Source organism: Equus asinus, chromosome 14 (assembly GCF_041296235.1).
Source record: "Equus asinus isolate D_3611 breed Donkey chromosome 14, EquAss-T2T_v2, whole genome shotgun sequence".
In the NCBI taxonomy this organism is placed as follows: domain Eukaryota; kingdom Metazoa; phylum Chordata; class Mammalia; order Perissodactyla; family Equidae; genus Equus; species Equus asinus.
In genome coordinates this window covers 14,516,778-14,529,768 of record NC_091803.1, presented here as the reverse complement: position 1 = coordinate 14,529,768, position 12,991 = coordinate 14,516,778, and the positions used below count along the sequence as shown (strand labels likewise).

The 12,991-nt window shown below is 54.8% G+C and overlaps 1 protein-coding gene and 1 long non-coding RNA gene across 2 annotated transcripts; one reads left to right on the top strand and one right to left on the bottom strand.

The window, feature by feature from the left end:
• Positions 1 to 749: 749 nt before the first annotated feature.
• EPO (erythropoietin) lies at positions 750 to 4,642 on the bottom strand. The gene is made up of 5 exons (XM_014854015.3): positions 4,419 to 4,642; positions 3,727 to 3,869; positions 3,384 to 3,470; positions 2,948 to 3,127; positions 750 to 2,779 (listed from the first exon to the last, which is right to left on the bottom strand). The coding sequence occupies exons 1-5, from the start codon at positions 4,429 to 4,431 to the stop codon at positions 2,624 to 2,626; spliced, it is 579 nt and encodes a 192-aa protein (XP_014709501.3). The 5' UTR covers positions 4,432 to 4,642; the 3' UTR covers positions 750 to 2,623.
• Positions 4,091 to 12,919, top strand: LOC139040159 (uncharacterized). The gene is made up of 3 exons (XR_011494140.1): positions 4,091 to 4,154; positions 11,496 to 11,711; positions 12,675 to 12,919. It is a non-coding gene; the product is annotated as an uncharacterized lncRNA (long non-coding RNA).
• The last annotated feature ends 72 nt before the right edge of the window (positions 12,920 to 12,991 follow it).

Below are 12,991 nucleotides of genomic sequence, written 5' to 3'. Positions count from 1 at the left end.
GATCATGTAGGTGCCAGAGATTTAATGTGTTGTTAGTGATAATAATAATGGTACAGAAGAAACTTCCCCCTCCCGGCCTGCACTTAAAAACCCCTGAACTCTGGGAACGCCCTCCCTGCAGATCTGTGTCTCTTCCCAGGGACTCTGATCCTCACCAGGTTCTTCCCATCGCGGGCCTCTCTGCACTCAGTCGCATACCAAGCTGACTATGTCTAAATTAATGAGCTCCCATCTTTTTGCCCCTTGGGACTGCCCACTCTCAGAGGACACTGGGCGGTGAGTGGCACAGTGGCGCAGACGATTTCATGTTTTGTAGCTCTTAATGCAAAGGCTGGCACACAGCAGTCATCCCATAAATCTGGAATAAATGAATCATGTTTTAAATGTTCTTAACATACTCGCCCGTCACACCTGGCCTAGGTCCGATATGTAGTTCAGTTTCCACTATTATTTTTTAACTGAAAGCAGTAAGCGGTTTGAAGAGAAGTCGAGGAATGAGATCAGTGGCCCTAAATTCTGGGGTAAAAAAGAGCCAGGAACTGGCTAGACAGCCAATCAGGCTGAAAAAGAGGTGGACAAGTTTTGGGGGTTGTGAGTCCTAAATCTTAAATTCAGGTCCTAGTTGTCATTTATTAGCTGGATTCCTTGGCCTTCAGGACACGTCTCTTAGCTTGAATTTCACCAGCAAGGAAGAGTAATTCTTCCCTTACTGATTCACAGCGGTGGGGCAAGAACTAGACGCCATGCGTGGAAACCACAATACAAATTTTTATTGAAATGTAGGCAATCCCTAAGGAGTCCATTGCTTGTAGACTTCGCTAACATTTCCCAATACAGCCTGAAGAGGGCAGTGTAGCCCAGTAGCCGGTTTGGCCGGAGTGAAAATTCTGCTTTGGATCCACCCCTTCGCTGACTCCTCCCACCACAGCTTCACCCTCCTACCCGCCCACCCGCAGACACACAGAATTGGCAAATACCCTCCAACCCCTCAACCTGCCCATGATTTTTCCTGCGCCAGATTGCAAACCGTTCTCCCTCTTTTGCATACGTGCAGGGGCGCAGGCTGACGTCTCTGAGTTTTGTGATAGAAGCATAAAGACTGATTCCCACAAAGAGGATAATGGCCAGGATTGGGGTCCCGATACAGTTTTGCGACACCTTTTGCTGTCTGCACAGGTCTCTCTTGGGCAATACTTTGCAGCGTTATTTCTGGCAAGGAGTTTGAAGTCGGTTGCCTGAGTAAAGGGTAAAATTAGAAGTGGGGATCAGGAGTGAAGGTCGAGTTAGTTTGCTGTGGGTCCCCCTTCCCCCGGGTCAGAAGCAGGTGGGGACTGTGTGGAAGAGGGAGGGGGTGAGTGCTGGGGGAATGGGGATTCCTGTCATCTTGGTCTTGGGCAAGTTACTTTACTTCCTCATCTGTGCAATGGGAGTAACGGCAGTAACTTTCTCCTAGGGTTGTGTAAGGAACAAAATGAGGTCACAGAAGTGAACCACCCAGAGTAGCATCGGGCTCAGAGCGAGTTGGCAATGAATCAGCTGTCTGGGAAGGTGGCTCCTGCGGCCCCACTGTCTACTGCCTCTTCTGCAGGATTCAGCATAGCGCATTAATGGTGACCGTCCCCAGGCAAGGAAAGAGTCAGCTGGATTTAGAGGGAGTCTGCGCACTGCAGTGGCAAAGGCTGATGCCGGGAATGTGCTTTAGCCAAAGGGACCACAGAGAAGAGGCTGGAAATAATAAGGGTCCAGCGGCCCCCAAAGGGGCCCTTCTGCCTGGTTCCTACTTCCTCAGTGGCAGCTGTGGCTCACTAAACACTTGTCCTGGGCCAGTGGGTAGCTGCCTACTGAGGGACAGCCTTGAATGGAGCCACCTTATTGACCAGTGTGGGCAGAGCTTGTGGCCTCAGGCCCTGTGGGGTCAAGAGGTCAGACAGGCCATGCGAGGCAGCACGTAGGGCCCTCCCCTCCCCCTCTGGGTTCCCAGGCCTGCTGCCTGCTGCCAGGATGGGGCAGAGCCAGGCAAGTAGGGTGCTCTCAGGAAAACAGAACCGCCAACAGCCATGTTGTGGTTTCAGTTCTTGCCAATGAGATTGAAAAATACAAAAACTAGGACCCCGTGAGAGCCAGGGGCCAGCCCCCATCCCACCTTCACGGCTCCCACCATCCTCATTGTCCAGTGGGCTCTTGCTGTCATGGGAGTCCCCATGAGACCTGGAGAATTCATGGCTTGCCGCCCAAATTCTCCAGTCCATCCTGCCCCTCCTTGGTAGGGGCAGAAAGAGATATTTGCCCTCCAGCTTGTCCTGGCATCACAGTTCCGCAGGGCACCGAGATGAGTTAGGGGTCTCCCCAGCACGGCGCTATCCCCGCGTTTAAGCTGATCAACTCTGAATTCCTCCTGCTTCGGGGCCGCAGGCTGGCCCTGTGACATCCTTGGATCTGGGTTGAGCTCTGGACAGTTCCTCTGGCCCCTGCGATGTCACTGCTGGCCCTGGAGTGTCCAAGGGATAGGCTGGCGCTGAGCTGATAGCTCCTCAACAGGGGTCAGGAGTGGTGGCGTGGAAGGCGTGGCACAGGCAGTGGTGGTGAGCGAGGTGGTGGACGTGCCCAGGGTGCAAGCACCTGGTCACCTGTCCCCTCTCCTGCAGGCCTCCCCTGTGTACAGCTTCAGCTTTCCCCGCAGGAAATTGGAGTAGATTCGGAAGAGTTTGCACAAAGTATCAACAGCGAATGTTCGGAGTGGAGCAGCAGAGGCTGCATCTGGAGGGGAGATGGCTTCCTTCTACCAGGGAGAGAACAGAAGGTTACTGCAGTCCGGGACCCCAGAGTGAGATGGGATTCGGGGTAGAATCGGAGGGGGGGATGAGGAGCGTCTCAGTGTTCCTGGGCAGAGCCCTTCTCCCACTTTACAGAAAGGGCAGACGGAAGAGTGTGGGAGGGTCCTACACACCTGGGCTCCCAGCGCCCGAAGCAGGGAGGTGAGGCTGCGCAGGCTGCTGACGGCTTTGTCCACATGCAGCCGCAGGGTCTCAGATGGCTGGGAGGAGTTGGCCAACAGGGCCTGGCCCTGCAGAATGGCTTCTGAGAGCAGGGCCAAGCCCTGCCAGACTTCCACAGCCTGCTGCTTCACCTAAAGGGAGCAGAGACTCGAGTCAGCTGGCCCAAGCCGCCCTTTCCCACCTCCCTCTCAGCAGCCCCAAGCACCAAGCTGAGCAAACAGAAGGCATGCAATAAGGCTTGTTGAATGAATGAATGAATGAACGAACATTTTTCATTCAGCCCTTATCTTTGCTGCTTAATTTCTTCTCTGTCGTCATCATTCTCCCTCCCACCCTGTCAGGCTCCCAAAATGAGACTCTCCAAGAGGAAGGAGAAAATGAACTCACCTCCATCCTCTTCCAGGAGTAGAAGTTAACCTTGGTGTCTGGAACGGTGACATTCTCACCGAAGCTGCAGCCTTCGGCACAGCCCATCTGAAATGCACAACTGGGGAGTCAGAACCTCCAGGGGCCCCAGTCCCAGGCCATAGGACCCTCCGCCTCTGCCCCTCACCTGCTTCCAGGTATGCGTCGGGGGCTACCAGTTTTATCAGTTTTACTGAGAGCTCTGGCTTCCAACCTCCACCCCTGAACCAAGTGCCAGGAAGGAGTCCGGGCTCCCAGATCTTGGAGGAGACCCCTGGGCCCCTGAGAGTGAGTCCTGTGGAATGTCCTGGGGAGGGGACCTCACCGTGACATTTTCGGCCTCCCTGGCCTCCAGGATGTACCTCTCCAGGACTCGGCTGTCACAGATGAGGCGTGGAGGGGCGCCCAGGGCTGGGAGGCCCAGAGGAGGCAGTAGCAGGGACAGCAGAAGCAGCAGGGCAGGACATTCTGGAAAGGAGATCCGGGCTGAGTGTGAGGCAGCAGGGAGGGGAAGGGGAGGGTTGGTTTGGAGGGGCAGGTTCACGCATCCCCCTCCTCAGCCCCCAGCTAGTGGCTCCTGCCCCCAACCTTCCCAGCGCTCAGGGTCTGTCTCCTCTGCCTTCATTCAATCCTGCTGCCGCCTGCACACCCCACCCCCCAGCTACCGGCATCCACCTCTCCCGGCCAAACTTCAATCCCGGTGTGACAGAGGCTGCCCCTCTCGCAGATCCGGGTTGTTGCTCCGAGACCCAGGTATCAGCTTCCTCCCCACCCACCTGGCAGCCCCTCTTCTCCCTGAACCCCCAAACCTCGTCCCCATCTCCAGGTCAGATTTTCACCTCTCCAGGGACTCCCCGGCACGTGGAGGCTGCCCCACCCCCCTTGCCCTTCCAGGGTCCTTGGCAAGTGGCTGAGTCCTTGAACCCAGTCACCTCGGGGCCAATAGCCCCGGCGGTAAATCCCTCTTCAAACAGGGGCCCAGGACGGGCGGGAGCGCCCCAGCCCGCGAGCACTCACCGCGCACCCCCATCTCCACGCCTCGCCCGCCGGTCAGACGCCAGGGGCTCGGCCGGCGCCCGCGCCGGGAGCCCTCATCCCGGGAAGCTCGGCGGGGCAGAGCCAGCCCCGCGAGTCGAAGGAGGGGGCCGCGGTCCAGGGGCCGCCGAGCCGGGGTCGGGGCAGAGCGAGCGCAGGGCCCCTGGCCAGGGTCCGGAGGACGGCGCGGCCAGACGAGGCGACCGGCCGGGGTTGGCCCGGGGACTGCGGCTGCTGCCGGGGGTCGGGCTGTTATCAGGCTGTGTGCGTGCGTGTGGGGGGGAGGCTGCGCGCGTGAGGGGTCGCGGGAGGTGGGGGCCAGAGGGGTCAGAGCAGGGGGCAGGACGCCTGGGTCGGGGGCTCGCGGGGCGGGAGCAGAGCTGCCGCGGGCGCGGGGCACCCGGCTCCCGTCGGACCCCGGATGCCGGGAGAGCAGCCGGGTGCGCACCAGCAAGACGGGCCGAATGCCTGCGCCTGGGACAGGAGCGCCATTCTGCGAAAGGCTGGGGACCCCCACGCCTCCCTGGGGGGCGTCCCAGTCTTGGGCGGGGGCTCAGAGCTGGGAGTGCCTGGGCCCTCCTTCAGGTTGCCCTCCTTCTCCATCCCAGTAGTTGTTCTAGAAACCAGTGTTGTTCCTGTGAGGGATTTGATGGGGGTGCCTGGCGCAAGAAATCTGGGGGTCTTCTCCCAGGACTTCTCATTTCTAGGACCCTGAAGTCCCAGACACTGAACTTTTAGGGCACAGAGCACATGGCATGCTGTGCAGGACACACATGCACTTTGCCGTCCATTTTTCTGACCTGTGATATAGGTTAAACACCTGTGTGGCAAATTCTTCAGAACCCTGAAATAGCACTAACCCCCAGAGTGGTGGCAGCTCGGATTTGCAGTTAAGCCGCTGTGGCTCCTAGGAAGCCCTGTGGCAGGGGGCAAGCTCCCCCGAGCAGGAGTCCAAGGCTGACCAGCCTCTCAAACCTTGGAAAGTGGCCTCAGTTCCTGAGCCAGAGGGCCCTCACCTGTCAAATGGGCGTGCTGCAAGTACCAGTCAGATCCTGTGCAGGGCTCACAAAGGACAGGAAAGTCCCACAAATACAGGTGGTTACATATATATATGTGCTTTCACTCCCTACCCAGTCCCATGACCTTAGAGGTATTTCATTCATGCATTCAGTGTCTTTTTTTGTGCAAGATACTTGATCACACACTTTGCAGGACAAAAAGGTGTGTTGAGACCTAACTCCTGCCTCCTGGAGTGTGTAGCTTAGGACAGAGATGAGTAGACAGGGCCGTGTGTGAGGACTGACTGCAGCGCCAAGCCGTAAGAGTTTGGAAGAGGAAGAGCTCACCTTGAGCTGGGGAAATCAAGAAAGATTTGATACAGGAGGTGACAATGAGCTTAGCCTTGTAGGGCGGGTAGGATTTCAATGGGAAGAGATGTGAGGTGGGGGGGGAGGCGGATCCAGCTAAGTGAGTGGTGGGTCAGGTGTGTCGGGGCGGAGGGTGTGGAAGGGAGAGGCGGAGATTTAGGCCAGAATGCTGTCTAGGGAGGGGTCAGGTTGTGAAGGGCCTTGAATGCCACTCTGAGAAATATGGATTTTGTTCCAAAAGAGTGGGAACCATTCATTCATTCATTCAAGAAATATTTATGGAGTACCTCCTCTTGGCCAGGGACCTGGGGATGAGACAGACAATGCCTGTCCTGGAGGAGCTGACATTCTAGTGGAGAGGTAGATGGAAAACACAAAAATGAATAAAAGATAGAGGCTCTCCAAGGGCAATGAGGACTAAGGAGAGAAGGCATGGGGCAGGGGTGGGGTGGGGTGGGGTGGGCGGGGTTCTGGATGAGGTTGCGGTTTTAGATGAGGCAGGCAGGCAGGGGTGTCAATGAGAAGGTGACCGGAATAAAGACCTGATGGAGGGGAGGGAGGGAGCCATAAGGTGTGGGGAGAGCATGTTCAAAGAGGGGTTCAGAGAGGTGAACGGGAGGGCTGGGGGACAGAGGCTGGTGTGCGTCTGGCGGGAATTAATGGGGGCCCTGGACCCTCTGCTCACCTCGAGCCTCCTCTTGGGGTCCTCCCTGAATCTGGCGTCTGCACGCCCCGCTATGCCCTCTGGTCCCAGCTTTCCTCTCCACACCCAGGCAGCCTCCCAGCCCCACTTAGCTCTCAGAGCCCATTCTGCTCCCTTCGCAGATCCCAGCTGTGGGACAAGCACACGCACACTCACGTCCACACACGTCCGCACATGTGTTCTGCCCCGACCCCCCACTTCCCAGGCTCTGCGTTCCCGATCCCCTGACTCCTGCGTCACTGCCCTGACCTGACCATGGAGAGGGGGCCAGCGACGGATGGGGGCTAGACACGGCCTCAGGAGAGGAGGAGGCTTTCAGGCTGTGCGACCTGCTCCTCCCCTCATGGCAACTTGTCAAAGGCGCCTGCCTTCACGAAAGGAGAGGACGTGGGCCCTGAGCACCCGTCCCTCGGTGCTGGGGCCTGCTGGACAGGGGTGGTGCGGGCTCATCCCCTGGGGCTTTTGGAGAGAGAGCTACGATCAATCGCAGCTTGGGAGACAAGGTAGAGGAGAGGATCTCGGTTCCCCCGCACCCAAGAGTAATCCTACCAAGAGGACAGAGGCTCGTTTGGGGGCCAACTTCAACCCAGGTGCTCTTGGGTACTGCCCAGCAGGGTCCATCTACCCGTTCTTGATGGTGGGAGACCCTGAGGAAGAAATCGGGAAGCCACCTGGGGCTCCCCGCCCAAGGCCTACAACCCCCCTACCAGTGCCCCCTCCATCTGCCTGCTTATATTCCTCTGGCATGGGGCTGACCCAGTCCCAGGGCCACCACAGAGGGTCTCCTAGCTGAGCTCTCCCGTTGACCCCCAACCCTGCTGCTAGATTAACTTTCCCATTGAATAGCTGTCTTCCTGTCACTCTGGAGCAGGAGCCAGCAATGGCTCCCGGTTGCCTCAGAACTAAAACCCCGTGTTCTGCCATCCACCTACCTTTCCAGCCTCTTCTCCCACTTTGCTCATTCCCACTCCCTCCATCACGGGAGCTCAGTTAGATGGTTTGCTGCTTCCTGTCCTTTGCTCATGCTGTGCCTTCCACCTGGATCACCCTCCACACCATCTCCCCGTGTTCTTCAAAGGCCAAATCCAAGCATTACCTCCTCTATGAAGCCTTCCCTGATCCCCCCGCAGGAAGTTGTCCCCTTCCTCCGTGCTGCCATCCTTTATGTACATGTCTTAGGCCTCTCCTGGCTGGGCCACCATGTCCAACTGTCAGGGTTGAGCACTGCACAACTCCAGGGAGTGCCATTCACATAGACTCTGATGAGAATGGTACTCTCTGGAGTCAGGCAGCACAGGTGTCCTGTTAATCAGAGAAGGGAGCAAAGGACAGTCTATGGCAGGTCTCGTTCACCTTGGTACCCACCAGGCACCCAGCATGTTGCCTGTTTACGGTCATCACTCCTACGTGGCTTGCCTTGTGTGGTCCCTCCACTCCAGACACCTCAGCCAGAGAATGGGCCTCCCAGGGGGAAGTGAGCTGCTCATCCTGTGAGTGCTTGCTGGAACCATGCATGGACAACCTAGCTCTGGGATCTCGGGGGCTTGCGAGGCGGCCATCCACTTCCTAAGCAGGCAGTCACAGAGGCAGGGTCTGAAAAGGGACGGTTGTGACAGAGGATGGCGGGGGTGGAGGCAGGCTCTGTTCCATGAAGTCTTCCTGGCAGCCAATTCAGACTGAAAAATCCAAGGAGAAGCAAATTTACAGCCCCCCTGAGCTGTCCCAGAGTCCCAGGCAGCACGAAGCCCCAGCTGCCTGGAGTCGTGTTGGGGACAAGGGGGGCCTCCAGGCCTCTCCTCCTTCCTCCTTTCCAAGCAGCGGTTTCTTGGTTTGGCTGGGGAGTTCAGCCGGCAGCCCAGAAGCCCTTCTGTGCTGGGAAGTGAGGTGGCCCGGACCCTGGAGGGTACGGTGGGGGAGGGCTGCCGGACCCTGGGAAACTGGGAAGGGAGCAAGAACGCTTTAGAAGAGATTCCTGGTGGAGAATCAAAGAAAGTCCTGTGCGAAGGTCAACTTGGAGAAAATGAGGCAAGGGCTACTTTCTTGGCTATAAAGTAGCCAGTATCACCAGACATCCGGGTTTCTGTTCTCAGCCAGCAGCTCTGTGGCCCAGCAGCGATTGGTGGCCTGAGCTCTGCCACTTGCTAGCACCCGACTTGGACAAGTGACTTTATCCCCGAGCCTGGGGATGGTGAAAATGATAGTAATCGCTTCCCAAGCTGTCATGGGATTATGTAACGCCTGGCATAGGGTAATCGATAAACGCTGCTGTTACTCCTGCACGCTCTGCTTTAGTATCCTTCCTATTTGTCTCCACTTTGGAGGCCTGGAGATCAAATCTCCAGCATATTCTTCAACCTTCCTCCATCGTCTTCCGCTGTTCTCTCTGGGGAGCTGGGCACAGGTTCATGGCACCATATCTCTGGTATTGTCGCTGTCCACCCCCTCCCCCAACCCCAAGCAACTCATTAGAATTGTGAGAACAGTGCAGTGTGGACAGAGGCATTCCTGGGTGTGTACAGTGACTATACTTTAGAGAAACTTGCCCCTGAACACCACTGAGTGAAATGGCGTCACTGCGGGAGTTGGAGGTGGGTTAAGATGCAGATATCAAGACAAGTCTTCAACCTAGTTTATGCAAAGCCTGGCGCCAACAGGGATTTCTTGCCCTATCAATGTGGGTCTCCTCCTCGGGAGGCCCAGAGAAGCCCCAGAGACCTGGGACTGAATGAGGCCTTTGGGCCCACCCCAGACAAACCTTGAAGCATTACAGGGCCATCTTCCTCGGTCGCTTGTCTCTTGAATCCCTCCCATGCCACAGTCCTTGAAGGATGGCTCCTGGAGCACCAATACCTCCACCTCCAGCTCCAGAACTTCTTCCCCTGGTTAGGTTTCTGTAAAACGCGTCGGCCTACATCCTAGGATCTCTAACTTACAAGTAGTGCTGAATGTTCCTAAGCCTCTTCCTGTATCACCCACCCTATATCAGAAGATGGAGCTGCTAAATTGGCCTGAGTAGCTTTCCTGTCCAAAAATAAAACGAGAGGATCCTAACTAAATTAAAACACTCCTGGCAACACTAGTGGGAGTGATGTTTTTCTCCCACGAAAGACCTCTGCAGGTGTGCAGTTGTGAATACAAAAGTTTCCTTTTGTTAACCTGGCCTTGGGGACTTTCTAAGGATTCTGCACGCATTCTACTGGGTGGTCCTATAGGCTCTTCCTACTTGGAGGAATAAAGGCCACGATCTACTCAAGGCAAGTTTATAGAAGCCTCAGACATACTCTTAAATATCCAAATTTAGCAAATGTTTTCCCAAATTGTTCATGGTTCACTGAGAACCAACAAATTACAAGAACCTATTGCTTGACCCCATCGGCATCCCCCGACCTGAATGTAAGCGAGCCTTTCTGCTCATGTTTTATTTCATGGATCAGCAAATAATTTTAGTACTTTTGCAAAAGTATGTTTTTCTTGCATCAAACAAGATTCATAGACGCTGAGCTGAAAGGGACCTAGAAGGTCCCCTAAAGATGAAGGTCCACTCTCTGCTCGCATAGTTCCAGTGACAAGACAGGTGGCGTTTCTCAAGGGGACAGAGACTTGTTATAGAGTCAAAAGCAAGCCATCCTGGACATCCGTCAACAAATGCATGCATCCATCTATTCATCCATTCATCAGCTATTTATTAGTTATTGGATTTGGCAATGGAGTCACTTCGACTTTTATCTCATCCGTTTGATAACTAAACCCCCTGATCACCCCCCCTAGAGAACAGAACAAAGGAATGGGCTTTGTAAAAAATTAACTTTTTCTTATTACAAAAACAATACGTGGGGCCGGCCCGGTGGTGCAGCAGTTAAGTGCGCACGTTCCGCTTCATCGGCCCGGGGTTCACCAGTTCGGATCCCGGGTGCAGACATGGCACCACTTGGCAAGCCATGCTGTGGTAGGTGTCCCACATATAAAGTAGAGGAAGATGGGCATGGATGTTAGCTCAGGGCCAGGCTTCCTCAGCAAAAAAAGAGGAGGATTGGCAGCAGATGTTAGCTCAGGGCTGATCTTCCTCAAAAAAAAAAAAAACAACACAATACGTGATCACTGAAAAACTAGAAAATGTGACTAACCCAAAACAAATTAAAAAGGACCCATAACCCCATTAGGAAGATCATCTTCAGTGCCATTTTCACCGACTTTTTCCTTGGTGGGATAACCTTTGCCTCCCCCCACATCTCTGTGCAGGTGGACATCTGTTCCCTAAGGAGTTACTTTTTTGTGTGTGTGTGTGTGAGGAAGATTAGCTCTGAGCTAACTGCTGCCAATCCTCCTCTTTTCGCTGAGGAAGACTGGCCCTGAGCTAACATCGTGCCCATCTTCCTCTACTTTATATGTGGGATACCTACCAGAGCATGGCTTGACAAGCGGTGCCATGTCCACACCCGGGATCCAAACCAGCGAACCTCAGGCCGCCGAGAAGCGGAACGTGTGCACTTAACTGCTGCCCCACTAGGCTGGCCCCTAGGAGTCAGATTTGACACATACTCCAGTCCAACTTCTCCAGAGGTTGGAGGGTTTGTGGAACATGCCATTCTTCCCCGGGTCCTGACCAAGCACCAGGAACTCACAGGGACAGAGTGTGGGGACCTTCCCAGGAGGATCATCAGCACATTCAAACCAGTTCCTATGTCCTGAGGGCCTGTCTTCTGCCCCCGCAGGTGAGACACAAATAGAAAAGCTCACAGAACTAATAACCCGGCCTCGTAAGTCAAACACACACACACACACACACACACACACACACACACACACACACACGAATGACCTTCCTGCCCCTCCCCCATCCCCATTAAGAGGCCCTAAACCATTTTCCAGCAAAATGTCTCATACTAACAATAGCAGCCATTACTATTTATTGAGCCCTTACTAACACCAGCACAGTTCTGAGCACTAGGTAAATTATTTGTCTTTTTAAATCTATCTGCTTCTTGTTAGACTTTGCAGGACCACTGGCTGGTACCTCCCCGGACAGGCCTGGCGCCTAACAGATCCTTACAGCTAGTGGATGCTCAAGATGCTATGGGTGATGAGCCAACGTCTACAGCCTCCTCCAAGACAAGCATTTCGGTCCTGGCCTCTGGGGATCTGTTTTTGAAGCAGGAGGTCATTTCGTACTTATTGTGGGCTCTGCAGTTGTCAAGTAAAAACAAGGTAGAATTGCATTTGGACGTACCTTCTGTCCCATCCTCTTCTGCTTCCCAAGCTTCCACGGAAGACGCTTCAGGGAGCCAGGAGAAGGGAGAGGAACAGAGGCCAGGGTTGGCGTCCCTATGGGAGGAAAACCGAGTTCCTGGCCCGCCCACCGTGCATGCACTCAGACAGATGCAGGAGCCTTCCCCACACCCCCTACCTGCCCACACACACTACAGGGTGAGCCCCCAGACCCTCTCTTCCTTCAGGGGCAACGTCTAGGGGCTGTTTCTGCAGACCTGCCACTGAGGGAAGCCCCATTGGCAAGCAGTGAGAGAACATGGAGTAGAAACAACAAACAAACAGGCTGAAAGAGGGAGCTGCCAAAATAAACCAAACGCAGAAGGGCTGCCTGCCACCACCTCGGCTGGGCCTAGGCCAGGAGCACAGAGACACAAGAATACATACGTGCAGGGAGACACAGAGCTCACTGCAGTTCCCTGCTGGCTCCCCACTCTGCTACTGCAGAGCCCCAGGGCAGGGGAGCCTTGTAGTCAAGGCTGACAAGGGAATGAGGTGGGGAGTCTACTGGGGTGTGATAGAAATGTCTCTGGTCTTGTCTGCCTCAAGTCTCCCCAGTGCCTCCTGCTTTCTAGCCACCCTGAGTGACCCTCTAGTCCCAGAACATGCCCTACCTATCCATAAATCCCCTTTGTGCATGCTGACCCCTCTGCTGGATATGTCCTTTCTTTTTTGCCTGGCAAACTGCTATTCATCCTTCAATACCCAGGCCAAAGGTGAAACCATTTTAGACCCCACCAGGAAGTTAGCTGTTGCCTTCACATTTCCCTATCGTGGCTACTCTTACTTCTTATGTAACACACCTTACTCATACACAAAAATTTGTGTATCCACCTTCCCAATGAAATGGTGAGCTCCTTGAAGCTAGGAGCTATTTTATACTCATCTTGTATCCCTCCCCAGGGCCCAACCCAGGCCTTGGCTTCCAGGAGGCACTCAGCATGTGTCGTGTGAATGAAGTGACAGTCCTTCCTGTAAGAGTCTGCTTTCCTGAGTGGCTGGCAGTCAGTCATCCAGCATCAGAGTCCCTCACCAACACGAACACTCAAGCCGGAGGAAGGGATTTCGATAAATGAGAAGCCCGATTTTCAGAACCCCAAACCAAACTGCCTTCAAGCAAACTAGAGTAAAATTCTGTTACTAACCTTTTGATCTGAGGCTTTCAAACTCTTGTGACTCGACCGACAGTAAAAAAACACAATTTACATCACTAGTACACA